We start from the raw sequence: 19950 nt of genomic DNA, 5'->3' as shown, positions 1-19950 counted from the left end.
TGTTTCATGTTAGATTTAGAAATGTCACATTTTTCAATTTTTTCTGTTAAGTATACAAAGCGGTATGTAATTCAATATATTCATGTAACATTATTCAGTAGGTTTGATTCGACTGGTGAAAAATGTGTTAATTAAGTAGCCTTGCCATACAATATGCTTTAATAAACAAATAAAGCAATTCTTATTGCACAATAAGATAATGCCGATTAATTTCAATTTCTCTGTCAAAAATAGACCTTAGAATGCTACCATAGCAAGCATGCTGTCCAGTAACCTAAAACACTTCTGGCACCAGACATTCCCCAATCTAAGCACCCTGTTGTGTTTCCAGCCGTGGTTTCCAGCCGTGGTTAGAGCATAAGAGCACTCGGTATAACTCAGAGCTGCAGTGGTACTTTAATAGTTGTACAAGTGGCTCTACATCAGTTACTTCTAGCTAATTGATATTTAAAGGTTGTAGTATTTGTAATAACAGTGGCGACCCCACCATACTAAATGACAGTGCTAAATGTTTTATTTAGTGTGCAGTTCTGTTCTGTTTTTTAGGATCATTTCACCAAATGCTAATTGGAAGGCCACATTTTCATTCTGTGCATAAAAAGGTTTGCATCCTACTTCCATCCTACTTCCATCCTAGTTGCATCCTAGTTGACCTGTAATTATATAGCTGATTGTTGTTGTTGATTGTGTTTGGTTGCTTTGTCCCAAGTTATTAATTTCTTTGTCTCAAATTAGTTGTTTACCTTATAATGGAATTCCAGCTAAAACAGTGTCAATGTTTGTAATTAATAAAATGTAATTTTAATAGTGTAATGTCTTAATGACTCTTTCCTTTTGGTAAGACCTGCACTTCTTTTTGAGGTGATCTTGATGGATTGTTGTTTGTTTTTTCAGATAAACTTGAAAGCCTGACTGTGCCTCCTGATCATAATATCTCACTTGCTGCTGCTGCTTCTTTCTTTTCAAAGGAAGCACGCTTCTTCACCTCGATTTTGTATTTACATAATTTTCTAAACCCTCCCTGACAAACAATGGGAGCTGATTTACATGCCTACAATCCTTCAGATGCCCAAGTCAGGGGGGCAGCCCCGTGATCCCAGTTTCTTCACTGAATGTTTTAACCTAATCCCATTATCATTCTAGTGCTGGGCCACTGGTGCACCTTGCTGGCTGACCAGCTGTTCCTGCTGCTCGTTACAATGTCTGGTGTGTTCAGATCACTGGGTTCCTGCACTCACCCTGGAAAGAGACAGCCCATCCTCTGGGGATAGACATGTGTCTGCCTGTCAGCAATGGCACTGAATCAAGTAATAGGGTCCTCGCATGGCATATGGCGTCTAGCTTCATACAACATGTAAAAGTATTCTTTCCCCCACACTAATGCAAAATGACTCATAGCATTACTAATTATTTATTTATTTATCTATTTATTTCAAATAAAAGCCTGCCTCCACACCCTCACTTTTAAACCCCGGGGCTGTAGTGTCTGGTTTCATAGCCCGTTAAGTACAGGTAGATGACTGGTAAACAGACGTTAGCAGAAACAAAGGGATGCAGTGAAATAAAGAAGCTGTGATGTTTGCAGTGTGCTTTTCACCAGGTGAAAGGTCTGTTCTGCCTCTTTGTAAGCCAACTTGCATACTTAATTAAAGCAACAGGAACAGGTTGTCTATACTATGAGAAAAGCATTGGGCTCCGTGTTACTAATGACATGGAGTCTGAAAGATATTTTGTTAAACAAGTATTCATTTTTTTAGCCCTTTTGTTTTAGTGTTTTTTTTTTTTTTTTTTTTTTTCCATCAGATTCCAGTATTTACTGTAGTTATTGACTTGGTTTGACATTATGCAATTTAATCACACTTTAATGCTTGATAACACATGGAAGTTAATAAAATGGCCCTGCGTGTGAGATACGCATTGGATCTGTCATAGATATAAAGATAAATGAGCATTGAAAAGAACATGTGTACTTCTCAGAGGGATGATAATTGGAAATGGCTTGCTTTCACAGTGTCACTTCCAATTGATACATGGGGGGGCTGAAAATACTTTAATACCCTGGCTGTTGCATCACTTGTCATGCTGACCCTGTAAAATAAGAAAGAAAGAAATACTGTATCAGTCTTAAAGAAGTGTAATTCTACTGAATGGTTTATTCACCTATAATTGATGTCCTTTTATAGCTGATGTGGTTTGAGCCTTTGTCAACTTGCATGGGATATCCTTCTATTCATTGTAAGATAAAGACATGTGGAGCAATGGATATGCCATAAATAACTGCATTATACTTGTATTAATATACCCTGGCATATGAATTGAAAACAGAACGACTTGCAGCAGTATTAATTGTCCAATTTTCTTGCACGCTGGTGTTATTATGACCTTTGGCTTCCATGCTTACAAAGTAAAATGTGCTGAATGCCTTCATTTGTACAAATGGCTAGTCACTGATATCCTTAAAAATAGCATCTCTTTGATGTCAGATTAAATTGGTGCTTGGTACTGGTTGGTATTTTGGGGGTTTAATACCAAACTATTAGAGTTAAATGGATCTTTCCTGTAAATGAAGGACTGAAGATTCTGCTTTCTGTCAGTGTCCTGCGTTCTATAATATGCAATTGATATTAGCACTGCTCTTTAATTCAGTATACATTATCTAAGCTGTTTTACTCTGGAAAACTTTCTGTTCTGGGAATAGCTACAATTTAACTTGAATTTGTCCTTTATCAAAGATCTAGTGCTGAGCATTATTTACTTGCTTTGTAAAATAGCATCTAGATGATTTCATTTAGCAGCACCTTTTGATTTTCATCAGATTTTCAGACCTGTCTCCATTATGACTCACCTCCCCTTAAATGATAATAATAATACAAATAAGTTTACCAGTTGTGATTGGTGTGCTATCCCATGTTTCATGGACCCTCCTCGGTGTGTAAACCACTGCTCACGGAATTACTGGCCAGATAGCCATCCCATCTGGTTTTTTTTAAGTCCTATTTAATTAATTAACTTTTCTTAAGTCCTTTGCATTACATAAAGCCATTAGTATGCTCAAGTTTTTTAAATGGATTTCCATGCCGCCCTATTTCACATTGATTGGTTCTTGTTTTCTTTGTCAGGGCACTGCAGCTGTGTTAATTAGTGAATCTTGCATTCTGTACATGCTGCTTACCGCTTTAAACATGCTTTAAATTGGATACTTTTGGTACAGCCAAAGCAGTAGCTTCTTAATCATCAATACCAAGAAGGTATTGTAGGGAACAGGGATGTCAAGTACCAGCACTATATCATTTCACATCAGTACAAGCCATCGAGCAAATCAGAAGACTCTTTGAATGCATGTAACCTGGGAGGCAAACCACCCAGAGCTGTATTTGCAAAGACACACAAATCGTGTTCGTTTTTCTTTTTTTTTCTTTTTTTTCTTTTTTTTCTACATATATCATATGTGCAAGTTCATAACATATGCATTGTTGTACACTGTTAAACTCAAAGAATTGTAGTATTCTAGTATTTCTGTATACTTTCCCGTTGAGTGTTTCAATGTTAGTCTCCCTTCAGAATCTCTCCAGAAGGTTTGTGTACAGGGAACAGTAAACACTGAAGGGCTAGTGGTTTCAGCTATGTGACTTCACTGTTTCACGTCACCTCATTAGAACACATGATGCTACACTGTACCTTATTGGCAAAACACAGCTGTCCTTGACTGATATGAGCAGTGTATCCTTACCATGGCTTTTAATAGATGCCAAGTCATGAAGAGAAATCTCTTGATATCAGAATCTGCATTGGAATCCACCTCTCTAACCCATAGTGTAAATGTGGGCAACATTTGGAGTGACCCTCTATAGCTCCTTTTGTTTTACTGTAAGGATCATCTCTGGATACCAGCCAATAGAAATTAACCATCATTTCAAAGATGAACAACTAATGGGGTGCTCTGCTGTTTTCATCTGTATAAATGTGACCTAGGTAATGTTTGTTTAGTATTTTTTCCAGCAGGTCCAAGTTAGAATGCCTATGGTGGTGTTATTTTAAAGCAGAGTTAGTTAGTTATGTATTAGTTACACAGCAATGCCACTTTAAACAGTGCAAGGGCTTTGCCAGCTTTTCTCTCTCTTTTTGGTCTGGTGTAAACGATGTCCTTGCAGCCACATTAGCATGTTTGTTAAAAATGGAATTCAGGGCAGCCTTTGCTAGATTGTGAACAAAGATAAAAGTGTGCATCGTGCTGCTTTCCCCACTTCTCTACCAATGCACCCTTTGATGTGGTAATGCTCATTTTTTCTTTTTGCATCCAGAAGAGCTGCCCGTTTTTTTAGCTGTAGAAGAGGCTCTGCCATGCTTCTTCAAGATGGGATAATATTACCTTGGATAGAAGTGAAAGGAACTGCTAATGAAAGCAAGATTTTTTTTTTTATTTTTTTTTTTAATGTAGCAAGTTTTAACTTGGAGGACTTTTTATATAACCTTTCTTTGAAAGAAACTATGGGGGTGGTGTGGGGGGGGGTCAGTGGGGGGGGGTATTAATTACTGGCATGTGATTTCAAAATGTCCATGTTTAAGGATATCTGAGCAACGTTCTGACTTCACAGACCTCACTTTTGTGAAACAACTTTTGTTCTTTTGTTGAATATATGGCATCAAGTTTTCTAACATACGACAGATTTAATTCTTAAGGCCACTACACACCTGAAGCGATGCGAGAAGCGAATGTGTAATACGCGTACCCAAACCAAATAACAAGGAGACACTGAATGCCTGTCGGGACTTCTCATCAGTTCTCATCAACATTGGAAGTTGTGACATTAATAACACTGTTATCACTTCATTCTAGCCATTGCATTTTTCAGTATTAGGGAAAATGTCTGGTACATCCAAGTTTCTTTTATATGTCTTAAAAAAGGTCTAATAGAGATGGATTATTATATGGATAGTCCATTGCTGAATGGGCAAGTCTAGAACATTAGCCTAGATACCAAGTAAGTATAACCCACTGTTGAATTATATCATTCTACAGAGATCTTCATTTTCCAGAGTGTTAAGCTACATTATCTCAGAACCAGTAAAAGACACAATGTCTGCAGTGAATGAATAGGCTTCTGTGTGGGCAGGTTGAAGAAAGACTTGCTCGTTATTAACCCTAGAATGACTAGCTAATGTGATTGAAGTACGACCACCTGTCAGGGAGATTGTACAGTCAGCTGTCGCTGAAGGCCTGGAATAGGGAGTACCAGGTGTTCTGCTCTGGCCGCCTAATTGTTGCCATGTAATAGCCTGCCTGACTGCACAGTATGGCTTGGGGCTAGGATTAAATAGCTGTTGCCAACACAGAAGTCCGTTCTCTTTCTTCCTATTATTTATACTTTTCCTCTTTCTTGAGTATCACAGATTCCTAATCAGCTCAGGTAAAGTTCATTCAGCGTGCCGTACTCAAGCTGTGCCTTTTCTGTGTGTGTGGGGTGGGGAACGCAAGTAAGAAACTGCAAACACTGTTACGTTATTTTTAGTAATAAGCCTAGTTTAGAAACTTTACTGGATGTTGATAGTAAAAATTTTAACTCCCATCTTAGAAATGCAGATATCCTAATTGCAAAAAGCAGCAGACGCTATTGGAAGTGATGTCAATCAAAAGTACCCTGCAAGCTGGTCCCTAAACTGACCAAAGGCAAAGCTTGAACAGCTATATATATATATATATAATATATATATATATATAGGCCAGCTGGCTCTTTAACTCAAACTTGCTTGCTTATTTCCACAGTGAATTGTGCATTAATACACAAAACACAACAGAAAGTTCCCGTATTTGAATGCAAATAAATGGGGTTCCAATTTAAATAATGCTGCTAATAATAAATAATGTAATAATGTGGCCATACATTTGCCTTCATGTTAATGCCCTCAGTGAAACACCCCAGTACTCTGCTCATTGTCTTTTAAATGCAACATTTGTAATATTGAAGGGTTTATATAAAAATGTTTACAGGTTGTACACATGTCAGTCACCTAATTAGCATGTTTGACACTAATTACTAATTACCAGAATCATGCTTATTGTGTTTCCTTGAGTCAGGAACAGCAAGCATTCATTACATTTTTATTTATTTATTTATTTATTTATTATTTTGGAAAGTATGAAGGAAGCAAAATGAGATTAACAGCTATATTTTTGGGGTACTTGTAATGAGTCCACTGATTTAAAGAATGTAGTGTTCAACTCAGTATTGACTTTTTTTTGACAGGCCTAAATATTTGAAGATACTGTTTTTTTGACCCCTGGCCTCTTGCAACTGTGTTACATGAGAACACAATAGTTCAGACTATCTGCATCTCCAGATAGTTCATTAGTACCCTCATTAAATCATAGCTAAGGGCTTATGAAATATGTCTCAATTCCCTTTGCATGACAAAATTGTCTTGTTCACTATAAAAAATGTTTGTCTCTGAATGGGTGTGCAGATGCGCTTGAACCTAAAATAAATGATTCTGTATTAATACATCACAATCATTCCTTCGCAGATGCCATCAGCATCATTAAAACTATAGCTGCCTCTGTGTTTCCGTTAATAATGAATTAGCATTCTGCAGAACATTGTGCAGTATTGTCAGCTTAAACTACAGCCCTTGGCCTTACAAAATAATGTTGTGCTCTTACGGCAATTACAATGTCACTCTCTCTTATTTTAATGGGTTTGGCTTTGTGCCTTTATTTTCAGGAACAGGCTTATAAATATAAAAGGGATTAGTGCAGACTCAGACCATTTCAGAATAAAAGAAAATAGGACAGTCTCTACCACTGGCTATTGCTAGTCAGAATGTGGGGTTAAATAGACGCTGTCTGTATGTCTGTCTATCCAACACGTCTGTTTTCTCTGTGTTTAGAGTCCAGCTATTTAGTTTTGATAAAAGTTGAAAAAACTGTATGTATGTTAAACCTCCATTTTTCTATGTGCATTAGTGGATGAGGCTCACAGTGCTGTACTTTTTCAAGTCCCTGATCTCTGTATTTTGTACTACCAGTCGTGGTGGTGGATATGCTTCACAGACCTGTTAAAATGTTTTGTTAATTACATCGTGATAGTAATAAAAACAACCCATAAAACCTGCTCTTTTTTGTGCTACTGTTTTGCACAATTAGATTAAAATAGAATGCGCCTCCCTGCCTTGACAATGTTGCAGGAGAGCTGCCCTGGGAGCTGTCCTCAGCACCACTGGAAAACACAGCTGTGCAATGGCTGGAACTGACACTGTAGCTACAACGGCTGTGGAGAAACCTGGAAAACACTTGAGTTCACAAGTGATAATAACAATTTTAGAATATGATTTGAAATAACAAGAATATTATTAAACACTTCTGGCATTTGGTTTTTTTTTTGTTGTTTTTTTTTTTATATTGTTTATAATTAAGGCTACGATTTTCACAGAAATCATGAATTGGGAATTTGAAAAAAGTCTAAAATCTTGGAAATAGATGCAAAAACACTATTTGTCCTTTATTTTATTTCCTTTAAAAAATGTAGTATGTTGTGCGCTGAAACTACAAATCTGCGAGTACTATATATGTAAATTGTGTGCTTGTGTATGCATGCTGCATTTAGGTGTAACTAGGCTGGTCAGCGAACAAGATAGCGGAACGAGCAAGCGTGTAAATTGGTGACAGCTAAAATGACAAAACAATTTTGAGTGAGCTGTTTTCTGTAAAGACAGAACAACAAATGCATCAGAGAAGTTTTTTTGTTTTGTTTTTTTAAGTCGTTGCCAATGATTGGTACCAAAATTTTGTCCCCAATTTGGAATCACCAATTGTGTTATTATTAATCCTGGTTCACTGCTGCAACCCCCCGGCGACTCGGGAAACGGAGGCTGAAACATGCGTCCTCTGAAATGTGTTCCTGCCCAGTCATAATTTCAGAGATCTGAATAGCTCCACTGTAGGCCTGCAGGCGCCCTGTCAGCCACAGGAGTCACTGGTGCACGGTGAATCATGGATTACCCTGCCGACCTAATCCCTCCCTACCTGGGCAGCACCCCCTGGGAACCCCTGGTCATGGTAGGCAATGACATCTCATGGATTTGAACCTGCGAGCTCCAGGCTATAGGGCGCATCCTGCACTCCACACGGAGTGCCTTTACTGGATGCGCTACTCGGGAGCCCCCCTTGGAGAGGCTTTCTCTATAACAGGCTGTTTGTTTCAGAATCGTGGGAACACTATTAAAGCCTGGTTCATAAAGCACTTCTGTTGCAGATGAATGCGATACGTCAGGCACAGACAGTTGAAAGCTGTGCCGCTTCACTTTGCTGTACGGGACACATGGTGTCGCAGCCCTTTTGACTTCGCAAATCGGTCGCAGCTGTTGTTCATACTTTAAATACAAAATTGGATACATTTCCATTCAAGTATATGTGCTGAGTTTGTACCTCTATACAACCGGATTTAAAAAAAGTCTCTCAACCAACAGAGAACCCAGAAGACAGAACTTCAGACATTATTCAGAGAGATATGTGAGGTATTTTAGAATAACAGCTGAAAGGTTTGATGATCTGTTAAGGCTGTACCCCTTTCCAAAAGAGACACACATCGCATGATTGTAGATGACCTAATTTCGTCTTTTCACACAGGGTCAGAGACCATTGACTCCGACCAGAAATGATCTCTCAAATATGTACTGTAAGTTTTGTATTCTAAAGTAACATTTAAAGTTGTCAGTAGTCAAAAGCAATAGTGTTCATATTATCGGTTGTGTTTTACTATTTAAAAGCGCTTGTGTGTGTTGATGAAGCTAAAACTACATTATCTGGTGACCTTTCCATGAACTCTTGTTTTTTTTGCCGCATCTCGCCTGTGAAATGTACTAAAAATTACTGTGTCAAAATCCCTTATAACGGATATACGGTAGTCTGTCTGTCTGTCTGTCTGTCTTTGTATGCCTGTCTCACCAATTGTATAGGGCGGCTTTGCTTTTGTAATACAGTTATTATACACTTTTACCATTTCTAACAGATCCCTAACCTCAGTAGTTACTGAAACCTGGAAGTCTCATTTGTGCTATGGTGCCTTTTGTTTATTAAACGATGGGATTGCAAATACCCTGGCTGGCTCACAACCTCTCCATGTTAGCCTCTAAACCTGTTGACTGCTATCCCTTCTGAAAAGAATAAAAGATATTACAGGGGAACAGTCTTTTGAGGCTGCTGCTCAATTCCAATGGTGTCGTGAAATACATCTGCAATACAGTTTGCAAAAGAAAAAGATGCTGTTGATTACTTGGCTTCATTACAAGTTTTCATATTTTATACAGTCTGAAAATGCCTTGAATTTAGGACCACTGGTCTACACTGATGATGGTGTTTGGCTTTTATTTGTGAAGTGATGTCATCCAGTGTCCCAGAAGGTTCAATTAACCTGCACTTACCCTGCTGCCCAAGGTCTGTGTGGAAAGGACAATTAACAGACTTGTTCAAGTAGGTATATCTTGTCAGATTTGAGTGTGATTATAAACTGTAATGAAGCTCAGGGGGAATCACGGCATGGTTACATGTGGTCTTTTTATCTCCCCCTCACCTTCCCCCACGCATCCCCTTGCTGATCAGCTCACTCCATGAACAAGCAAGGTAATTAGACTACATGACCATTGGCAGCTGCACACACACTGATAAAATGGGACAGATACATTGTTATACTGGTCTCAGCGGAGGGATGACCTGGGGATTTGTCTCCTGTAATCACTGAGACAGAGAAGCTCCAGATCCTTCAGCTGGAATGAGCTTTAACATGTACAGGAGGCCCTGTGTGACAACAGGTCCCTTTCACACATGCTTGACAATTTTTAATCAACACCTGCTTTTCCAGCATTGGTGACGGCTTGCAGGTTTCAGGGCTCTTCAGTGTCAGCCCCAGGGCAGATAGCACATTATTTCTCTTTCTGGAGTTCACAATGTCGCAGCTCATGTGGGTGATGACTCAGCCATTGTAATTCTGTTTGTGCCGTAGTGCGCTATCTTTAGACATCATTTCAGAGAGATTTACGCATGACTCATTCATGGGCATGTATTCATGTGAATTAAATAATGTTGCAGTTCTATGGTTTTGAATAGCATATTTTTGGGGGGTAAAGGACTATATTTATCTATCTATCTATCTATCTACACACACACAAAGTAGCATGAGCTTGTCCTTGGATGATGTATTTACTGTTGTTATTAAAGAAAGTTCAACTGTATTCTCTGGTCATACGCCTTTATTTTTGAGGTAATCAAATTCTTGATTCTTATTTTTTGTGGAAAGTGGGGGGGGGGGGGGGTTACATATACTGGTAAATAGAAAGTTCATCATCCAATTGTTATAAAAACGAGTACAGACATTCATTATCACAAGTGACATTCTATGAGTGTGTAATTGTTCTCTGTGGCCATTATTTCTTAATCCTCTGGAGGCTTTGCATTGTTTAAAGGAAACTTGAATGTTGAGGCTGCTGTTGAAGTAGTATAATATATATGAATACTGCTGTTGATCTCCTTTGGGGAATTCATAACTCTGACTACAGGGATATATAGGACAGTAGTGGCGCACATGTATGTCACACAGTACAGAATACCAAATCAAAAAAATGATCTGCAATTTGCAATGTAGGGACTCATGAAAGCCTTCAGCTTAAGCCTGAACACATTGAGGAGTAAGGTTATCAAAACAACATGATAGAAGCTGCATATACAGTCATCTTAGGAAAATTGTTGGCTCACTAGCGGCAATATTAGGTATGCCATGTTGGACACTTTGTTTTGAGTACTAAGTGCATTACAGTGAGACAGCACCCTGTGAACACACCCTTGTTCAAGTAATACTACTAATAGAAGAGCCAGCTGTACAGAACAGCATTGCTCATTGACCTAATCATAAAATACCTGTTGGTCTATAATCAGTTCATTTGCTTATTGGGAAGTAAATAGGATTATTGTGTTTTCAGTAATGCAGCTTTATACAGGCACTGCATACTGTGTCCTGCTGCCGTCGTTGTTAACACTTCATTAAGGCCTCTGAGCTGATGAAATTAATGAGATGTTTACAGCATCCTTATGATTGCAGGGGCGCATTCCCTTTTAGGATACGGGAATCTGTGGTATGTCTGTAATGCTTGCACTCTGCTTTTGTGGATCCTTTGTGCTGGCAGAGGGTGATTATCACACTGATACCAGCAATGTTTCAGAGTGTTACTCTTCGAAGGTTAACTTGACTGGCACAGGTTAACTGGGCACATTAGAATAGACTGAGCCCCATGTTCATGTTAAGTACAAAACATATTACTGAGTGTTGATTTGCAAATGCAGTTTCTTACAGCAGTAATATCATATAAATTAACTCACCAAGACCTGGGTAATTCAGAAAGCAAAAATGTTAAAAAAATAAAAAATAAAAAAAATAAAAAAAGTTATCCCCAAGTACAGTTTACATTTGCCTTCTTCAGTCACATACAAAGGTATTGGTACCCTACACTTAGTGTAAGATAATTCAAGAAAGCATGTTAAATACAAACCTATTAATGGCAAAGACCAAAATACTACATTTCTGGTAGTTTAACAAACCAAAGCAATTTCAGATGTTTGTTCATGACAAAAGTATTGGCACCTGTACATTAAAAGTCTGTAAAAGTGTAATAGAACTAATTAAAAATATACGTTGATTGAAAACCATTATAAAGTCAATATCCAGAAAAAAGAGGTAATTATTTCCAACATCTGTTGAGCAAGAGTGTTTTGACAACACAGCAGATGATGGTCAAGACAAAGGACTTGGATTCTCGTTTTGGAAAAGCACTCGTAGCAAACTATAACAAAGGAAATTGCTACAGAACACTATCTAAGAAATCTGGAATACCAAAATCCACAATCGGAGCAATAATCAAAAAGTACCACAGAACAAGTTCATCTGAAATGCTTGGAAAAAAAAGTGTACATCCAGAGAAAATTACAGCTGGTCGGAGAATCGTCTGAGCAGTTCAAAAAATCCAAGATTAAAAGCCAAGGACCAGGGGCTCCCAAGTGGTGCATCCGGTAAAGGCTCGTGGAGCGCAGGACCTCGCTGGTTCTAGTCCAGGCTATTCCACTGCCGACCGTGGATGGGAGCTCCCAGGGGCCGGTGCACAATTGCTGGGAGAGGTGCTTAGGTCGGCCAGTGTGTTCTCGACTCACTGTGCACCAGGTCTGGCCGAGCGCCTGCGGGCGTGCCTGTAAGCTGTCCAGAGCTGCGTTGTCCTCTGACGCTGTAGCTCTGAGGTGGCTGCATGGCGACAGCCACCTCAGAGCTCCAGATACCACCACTTTTAATGAAAATTCATAAAACATTTAAACAGAATTCTATCATCCGATGAGTGTTAAATATAACAATTGTTATATACGGCTAAGTCAACTCTGGAATTCTTAAAGAAAATTAAGACAAGTTCTGGAATGGCCTTCTTAGTAACCAGATCTCGATGCAATATAAATGCTTTGGACTGATCTGAAAAAAGCTGCAGCCAGACATTGTGTACCCAGTCTATCTGAGTTGAAGGAAATATGTAAGACAGAATGGGCTCATATTTCAATAACAAGACGTAACATACTGGTTAAGAATTATCATAAATGTCTGAAAGCCATGATAATAACAAAAGGAGGACACATACTAAAGCAGGGATGCCAATACTTTTGTCATAAACAAATACTTGAAATTGCGTAAATGTTTTTTTTGTCTAAATATTGTTTGTTAAACTACCAGAAATGTTGCATTTTGGTCCTTGTCATATTATTTAGTGGCTAATGTTTACTCTTGTAAATTTTACATGTTTTCTTGAATTATCTTCTATTATGTGTAGGGTGCCAATACTTTTGTCTGTAACTGTACTACAGTGAGCAAGCACTTCAGATATGAAGTACTGTAGTAATTTAAAACAGAAAAGCCTATTTAGCTGTAAAAGGCATGTTATTTTATACCTAAAATGCACCTAAAATGCACTTTGTGAAACTCTTATGAGTAATGTATGTCCGGCATTGTACTGAACCCAGGGCTTGCTAGTATCTAACAGTCAACACTGAATTGCTTGGGTATTCTGTGTTTTTAAGGGTGTTATGTTCTCTTGAGTATCATTGTCTCTTGAGCCAGTCCCTGACCTTTTTACTTGCAAATGCTCATTTAAAAGCTTGATTAATAGAATAGTCCTGCAGTGCTTGTTAAAGTATGCCTAGCACCAGTTTTGCTGTCTGTCAGATGACAGATTATAATCTGTTTTTATTTGTTTGTTTTTTTGTCTAAGGATGTAGCATTCAAAATACTCAAAGATTAAGAGGATTCCAAAGAACGCAAAAAGCAGCTGCTCAAAATGGAACAAATCGTTACATCTGTAAAACTGCATTTTCCTTTGTGACATGCTGCTTGAGAGAGCAACGTATTTAGAATGAAGTTTGTGTTTATTCATTAAGTCTCCTGATGCTATACCAGCGTGGTTCATCTCGTAACTTTTGGGCTGAAGTTGTTCAGCCTCCATCCAGCCTCCATCCGGCCTTTTCAGCCAGTCCAGCACACTTTGATTGGGGTTTTGTGGCTGGTCCACTGCCACTGGATTACCTAGAATCACATTTCCACTACTGATGCAGCAACCCTCGGAAGAATAAAAATCAGTTCTGGGAGGCAACTGTGTCATCTATCTTAGAGCGGGTGACCTTTCTAAAACAACAGTGTTTTGGGTTCATTTTCTGAAGAGCATCTGAATGACATCTGGAAATGACATATGCTCCTGTTTTATATATAATCATAATAATTTGTAAAGTCCCTTCAGTTTAGTCCTCAACCTGCCCAGGCTTGTTTCTTGTTCAGGCTTTTCGTTCCCTGTTTAATTTGCTGATTTGTGAACAAAAATCCTGTTGATGGTTTAAGCAGCACTGTACTATAACCCCATAAAAAAAACTAAAATCTTCCATATAGTATTAGTACAAACATGTTTATCATTGACGTGTAATCACAGTAGATTTCACTTCAGATAAAAAAATGATTGATAAAAAGCCTAATAATTTGTACAGTATGGTTACAGTATTTATTTTGAGTAGGCAGTCTTTCATTGCACTGACTTTGCTGATAAACAGTTGTTTTTTCTGTATTGATTTCCGTCAGTTTATTTTATAGCAATAATCTGGCAAAGCAGTAGGGAAACTCCACAGTTTTAACATTACATATCTAAATGTGTCCTATTTCAGAGGTCTGTGTAACGATTAATGGGGGAATTTTTCTAAAACATATCTGATTATGTATTTTATGTTGTAGTTTGAGTGCAAAGTGTTCTGAAATCCCCAGGATGTGTGCATTATTGCGTAGGTTATTGGAGCATAACAGATGGAAACATGATAGTTTCAGGAATAATATGTTTCAAGCTTTTGCAACGGTCAGCCTATTGCAGTTTAGCTGTAGCATATGGGCATTATGTCCAGAGATGATTAGATCATCTGTCACATCACCTGCTAACTGTTAATGTATTTAACTGTCAAATTCTATTATTTGAGTTGGTCATTGACAACGGTGAGCTACCTTTCATGATACCGATAGCTTTAACTAGGGAGAGAGACCAGTAAAATGAAAGGATGCTGTCAGTGATCCTTACATCAGCACAACAGTTAGCCTGTTTAACAGCCAGGTGATTACAGCTGACTGGTTTAGGGAGATTGATTCTCCGGGCTCTTTGCATAGAAACTAACAAGCACTGGGCTGCGTAGGTGCACGGTATCAGATGGAAATCCTGTCTGCTTCTGCGGCAGTCAATATTTGTTTAAGGAATCTGAATAACAGGCATGCTGGACTCCTCTGCATTTCTGATAATAGACAGCCAGATGGCTCTGTTGACCTTGTGGGGTCTGTTGGGTTATCTGTTTGTTGACATTTCCTATGTATATAGATGTACAGGGTCTTTTATTTTTAATAAAGCTGCACAAGTTTTCCTGGAAGAATGCACAGTACAAGTTTAGAAGATCTGTAAAGACCACTGTAAATATGTTTATTTTGCTGTTGATACTCCTGATACCCTGGAAGTGGCCTGTTATTGCTGTGTTATACTTGTTGCCATGGCAGTGGATCCTGTGATGTTCTTTTAGTGTCCTGATTTAGCTTCTCAAATAGAGATCGGGGAAATGATGAAATTGGAGAAGGCAGGTACGATGACTTCTGTACAAACAGCGTGTAACAAAGGAAGACTTATCCTAAAGCATACACTTGTATGTATTTATTTAAAGCACATGATGTCTTCGTCGTTGTCTTTAGTCAGAAAAATTGTGAACCTGGACGTACGAATTTTTATGAATTTGTTAGTTATATAGGACACCACACGAAGGTAAAGTTAGACTTATAGAGACTTATGTGTAAATAAATTGATTGCGTAATGTAATTACTGATAAATTGCGGGTTATATTTAAAAAAATTTCTTTTGTTATAACAAAAGGTCCATACTGTATATATATATATATATATATATATATATATATATATATATATATATATATATATATATATATATATATATATATAATGTATTTGATCAGTTACAATCTAATGATATGTGGTAATCTACTACATAAACATTTATGCCAAATGCGTTCTAGTTTTTTACATTACAGAGACAGGCTTTTAAAAGTACTCTATCAAAATGTACTGTACGTTCTTCGAATTTCATTCTGGATTGTATTTCCTGTTTGAAAAAATACTGCTAGTATTTCATGAAACAGATTGATTATTAGGCCCCCTTTATCATTTTTTTCAGCAGGAAAATGTTTTTACTGAAGAACAGCTGGGAACATGTTCTTTTGATTTTGTGTATGTTATGAACTGTGCCCTATGTTTGGATCTGTGCATCCTTGTTTGTGTGTGGGGGTGGGGCTGGTATTCTGTGTATTAAAGACTTCCTGCCCTCATAAATAAAGCATTCTGTTGTGTCGGTTCATTATAGAGTCACCATTACCATAGCAAGTCTCTTGTCTGACCATTTTTCCATGCATTATTTAGCTAAATACAAATGAACTCCTCTGTTTTGTTAGCAGTTGTGCTCTGCATTGTGTGATGATGTGTTGAGTATGGAGGGCCTTTCATTAAACAGCAGGGTATTAGGCAGAGCATGAAAGGCCTTTTTTAGTGTTTTTGCCTTGCTTAAAGTGAGCCCGTGAGCAGACTGCAGACTATAGGCCCTCGCAGTGAATCAAGGCAGGGCCAGAGTAAGGCCTGAGGCTCAGGTGGTTGTCAGCCCCAAGTTTAGCTCAGCTCTTTCAACAATTTGTCACGCCTGAGTCTGTTCCTGCTGCGCCAGCACGTGCCAGCTTAATGTCAGAGAGCCTGTTTGCCAGACGGGCACTCAGGCCTGTCAGGCTGCTGCTGATAGGGCCAGTGGCTTGCTGTGGCAATATGGGGTGGAGAGCCTTGTCAACAGCCCAGCACTGTGTGGAATAAGCAGGCCTCTAATGAGATGTGAATGGCATCAGTCAGTCCCTTTAGAATTGGTCGAGGCGTGTGTCTCCACTCTGAGGAAGTTTGGCAGGCTATTCATTAGCTAGAGTCATCAGGAGTTCAAGCCTGAAACAGACAAGGGCTAGCAGGAGCCAGCAACATATGCACAATGTCTGAACCTTCGCTTGGGACCATTGCTCGTAAGAGCAGGATTTAGAAATGAAAAAGGAAAAATAAAATAGATGCTGCTGGTGTTTCTGTATGTGAGCCTGATTTTCCAATGCAGTATCTCTGAATCATCACAGACATTGTTTTTATTGGCTGCATAAAGCTAATAATTATTGGAGTGAAAAACTGGATTTTTTTTTTTTTTTTTTTTTTTTACAAATCACAGTGAGCTATTTGGTATATAAGGAATAACTGATGTCAAATTAAAACCTAACAATTGAAATCCTGCATGATCTTAAAGGCATTTAAGATCATGCAGGATTTATTGTTGAGGGGGGAGGGTGTTAACTTAATATACAGCAAGTTTTGTTTGGCAAATAATAATAAATACATGTTCTGTTTTCAGAAGAGCTGCACATTTGCTGGGATTAGTGCTAGTGCAATTCAGAATTTTTAATGGGTCCAATTTTCCTCCTGACAACCCTTAAGATCAACACAAAGAGGAAAGATTTCCTTCTTCCTTGTAAAAGGCTGTCACAAGCAGGGGTCCTATTAAGGCAGCTGGGAAATGCTTCGGCACGTCACGCTTGTAAGTTTTATTGGTGACTGCTTTTCGATTACGTGTTGAAATTGCAAAGTTTTACATTTTAATTAGGATGCGATTCAGTGTGCCATTATTGCTTCAATAAAATGTTTTCTTTTTCCTTTTTTTCAAAGCCATTTGTTCAGAGTTAACCTTTACAGTATGTAACCTCTGGTAACATTTTAAGTACACAAACATAAGATTTCTTTATCATTTTTTTATTTCCTTTTTTCATTCTTCTGTTCTTTTTATTTAGGTCATTTACACTTCAATCAATCAATCAATTAATCTGTGTATAACAATGTATGTTCCTGTTGTCTCATTTAACAAAGCCAGTTATACACTGCATTGACTGTACATTCCACCTGGGTCAAGTTAAGTGCCTGAGATTGGACTCAAAGCACTGCTGCCCTCACATAGGAGTTCACTGTAGTGAAACTGTATGCTAATTTTTATCTTACTTCCCTGTTTTCCACACTGTCAGTATTCTTTACCTCACTTGCTTGGACCGTGATACTACAGTATTTATAAACATCTAATATAAAGAGGCTCAAGAAGCATTATTTTTTGTCTTAGATTTAGCCACGTATTTTTTCCTTAACACCCTAACACTAAGCTATGAAGAAAGGGCATTGTACCTGGAGGCGATCGTCCAGAGCCACAGAGAAGTGATGACGTTTGAAGATTTTGCTGCACAAGTGTTCTCTCCCTCCCCGAGCTACTACACCCTGAGTGGAACAGGTAAGTCTTTCTTTGCCTTGTCTTTTTATTGCATTTAAATGCAGGAACACTGCTCATGCACACCTGTTTTCCTCAGAGCAATCATTCCCAATTTGGAGCAAACCTTCTTTATCTCAATAAACTAAGGAATATCAAAATAAATTAAGGGATTTGTTTTGATCCAAAGCTGTCCCTGTCAGCTTTATTTCTTTTTTAGATAAACCTCTCTTCGGGTACTCCTGTTAACCTCCAGTTCTAGCGAGGTTAATGACTTGCTTTCAATAGTATGCTCAGATTCATTGATGGGTGTGGGTTACTTGCTGTGCCTTGCATATGTTGTGCAGAGCTGAAACAGAATTAATGCTTACTTATCGGAAAATGATCCCTCAGTGCAGAAGCCACTGCTGTTAATGGCCAATGTGGATTATGCTGCTAGGATACAAGAGATGGAAGGCTGAACTTCGTTCATCACACTGGCCTTGAAGCAAAGCAGTCATCTGTGTTCAGATTCTCAGCCCAACAGTTAAATAAACCTGTTGGCTATCTAAATAAAGTGGAATGTATATGTTTTTATCGATCTTCCAATCTCTGCCTTCGTTAAAAAAACTGAAACACGCATTGGCTGAGTGCATCGAACTAAGAATAAATGTAACAATGTTAATGTTGTCTTTCTTTCATGTCTGTAAATCTGTTTATTTTATCCTTGTAGGTCAGTCAAGTCTTAAGATGTGAAAACCCTCATTATTACTGATTCACTTGGGAGTTACATTATTACATGTTGATGATAACATGAAACATGTATTTAGATCATGGCATTTTTTAAAATGTTGTCAATAAGAACAGCAGTCTGCCTGAAATAAACAACTTTTATTTAGTTTTTTTGTTTGTTAGTTTCCTTATTTTCTCTCACACCTGCCTAGTTTTACAGTTTTAGCCATTCTGTACAATCAAGAAGTTACTCAAACTTGCCATTTGAAATGCCATAACAGTGCCATGCTGCACTGTTTCTTTATACAGTATAACTGTTTGCATTCTACTTTGGTTTCATTGTGTGCAGTCAAACCCATAGCTCTTATACCCACAGACTGCATCAAACAGCGTTTGCCTTGTCGAACATCTGCTTCATCCCCCACCCTCCAATAATCTGACATGTTAAACAAATGTCTTGCATCAATTGTAAAAATAAATTGAATTCAGCGGAATTTAATCGTCCACAAATAAAAATCCGACATGTGTCACTGTTTAGCCATTGGCCACAGTGTGTGCTTTTGGAGCTGTTACAAGAGAAGAGGTGTGTGTGCATTTGAAGCGGTCCCCAGCAGCAGGATGTAGAAGGCTGTGCAGATAAGGAGGCTAGCAGAAGCAGAAGGGAGCCTTGGCTATTTCCATAATGCCTCTGCTTCCCGGAGAGGTGTTGAGACACACTGTGCTGACCTCTATTGACCTTTCAGTAACTGGAATACTAAACAGCAAAGTGGGCGGGCTTGTGATTAATAAGATCTATGGTATTTATGTCTTGTTTTTTTTCTGTAGGTGCATTGAATTATTTTATAGAAGGGCTGTGTGAGATGTACAGACTAGACTGAATTAGATTTGACTAGATTATTTTAGCCCAACCTTTTTTTTATGTCCGCAAGTGAAGGACTTTGTTTCACAGCTGCCCATAGCCACATTATATAAAAGTGTTTTATGTAGGCAGGCCCTCTTGTTCATTTAATATTAATTTCAAACAGCTTTTTTTTTATTATCATAGACTCTGCATCTTTGAATAGATTTGCAAGCATTATAATCGGGGTGCTATGAGATTTTGTAGTGTAGATCTTGATCTTTGTCAGTTGACTGCTTGGAATCGGCTGTCACCACAATCTCCTTGGACCTAATGCAGAGTATCGCGGTACAGTTTAAAATAATCACACAGTAGCTGCGTTTAGAACACAACGTCCTTTTTTTGCCACGGTAGGTTGATTCTGATCTCAACTCTCTATACACTATAGTTCACTGATACTTGAAAAAGTTCACAAGCTGAAG

General features: G+C 38.3%; 1 protein-coding gene across 6 annotated transcripts in view; it reads left to right on the top strand.

Moving 5' to 3' along the window:
* ralgapa2 (Ral GTPase activating protein catalytic subunit alpha 2) overlaps positions 1–19950 on the top strand; it is a 153009-nt gene that overhangs the window by 118013 nt on the left and 15046 nt on the right. For 3 of the 6 annotated variants that reach the window (XM_041253770.1, XM_041253772.1, XM_041253768.1), the window contains 2 exons: positions 17819–17943; positions 18632–18782. In XM_041253770.1, the coding sequence (XP_041109704.1) occupies positions 17819–17943; positions 18632–18654 (148 nt within the window). In that variant the 3' untranslated portion in view covers positions 18655–18782. Of the gene's footprint in view, positions 1–17818; positions 17944–18631; positions 18783–19950 lie in introns of those variants that run through there. The other 3 variants (XM_041253773.1, XM_041253771.1, XM_041253769.1) reach the window with 2 other exon arrangements.

Source organism: Polyodon spathula, chromosome 6 (genome assembly GCF_017654505.1).
Source record: "Polyodon spathula isolate WHYD16114869_AA chromosome 6, ASM1765450v1, whole genome shotgun sequence".
Classification (NCBI taxonomy): domain Eukaryota; kingdom Metazoa; phylum Chordata; class Actinopteri; order Acipenseriformes; family Polyodontidae; genus Polyodon; species Polyodon spathula.
The sequence above is the reverse complement of the archived record's forward strand: the minus strand, read 5'-3'. Positions and strand labels throughout refer to the sequence as shown.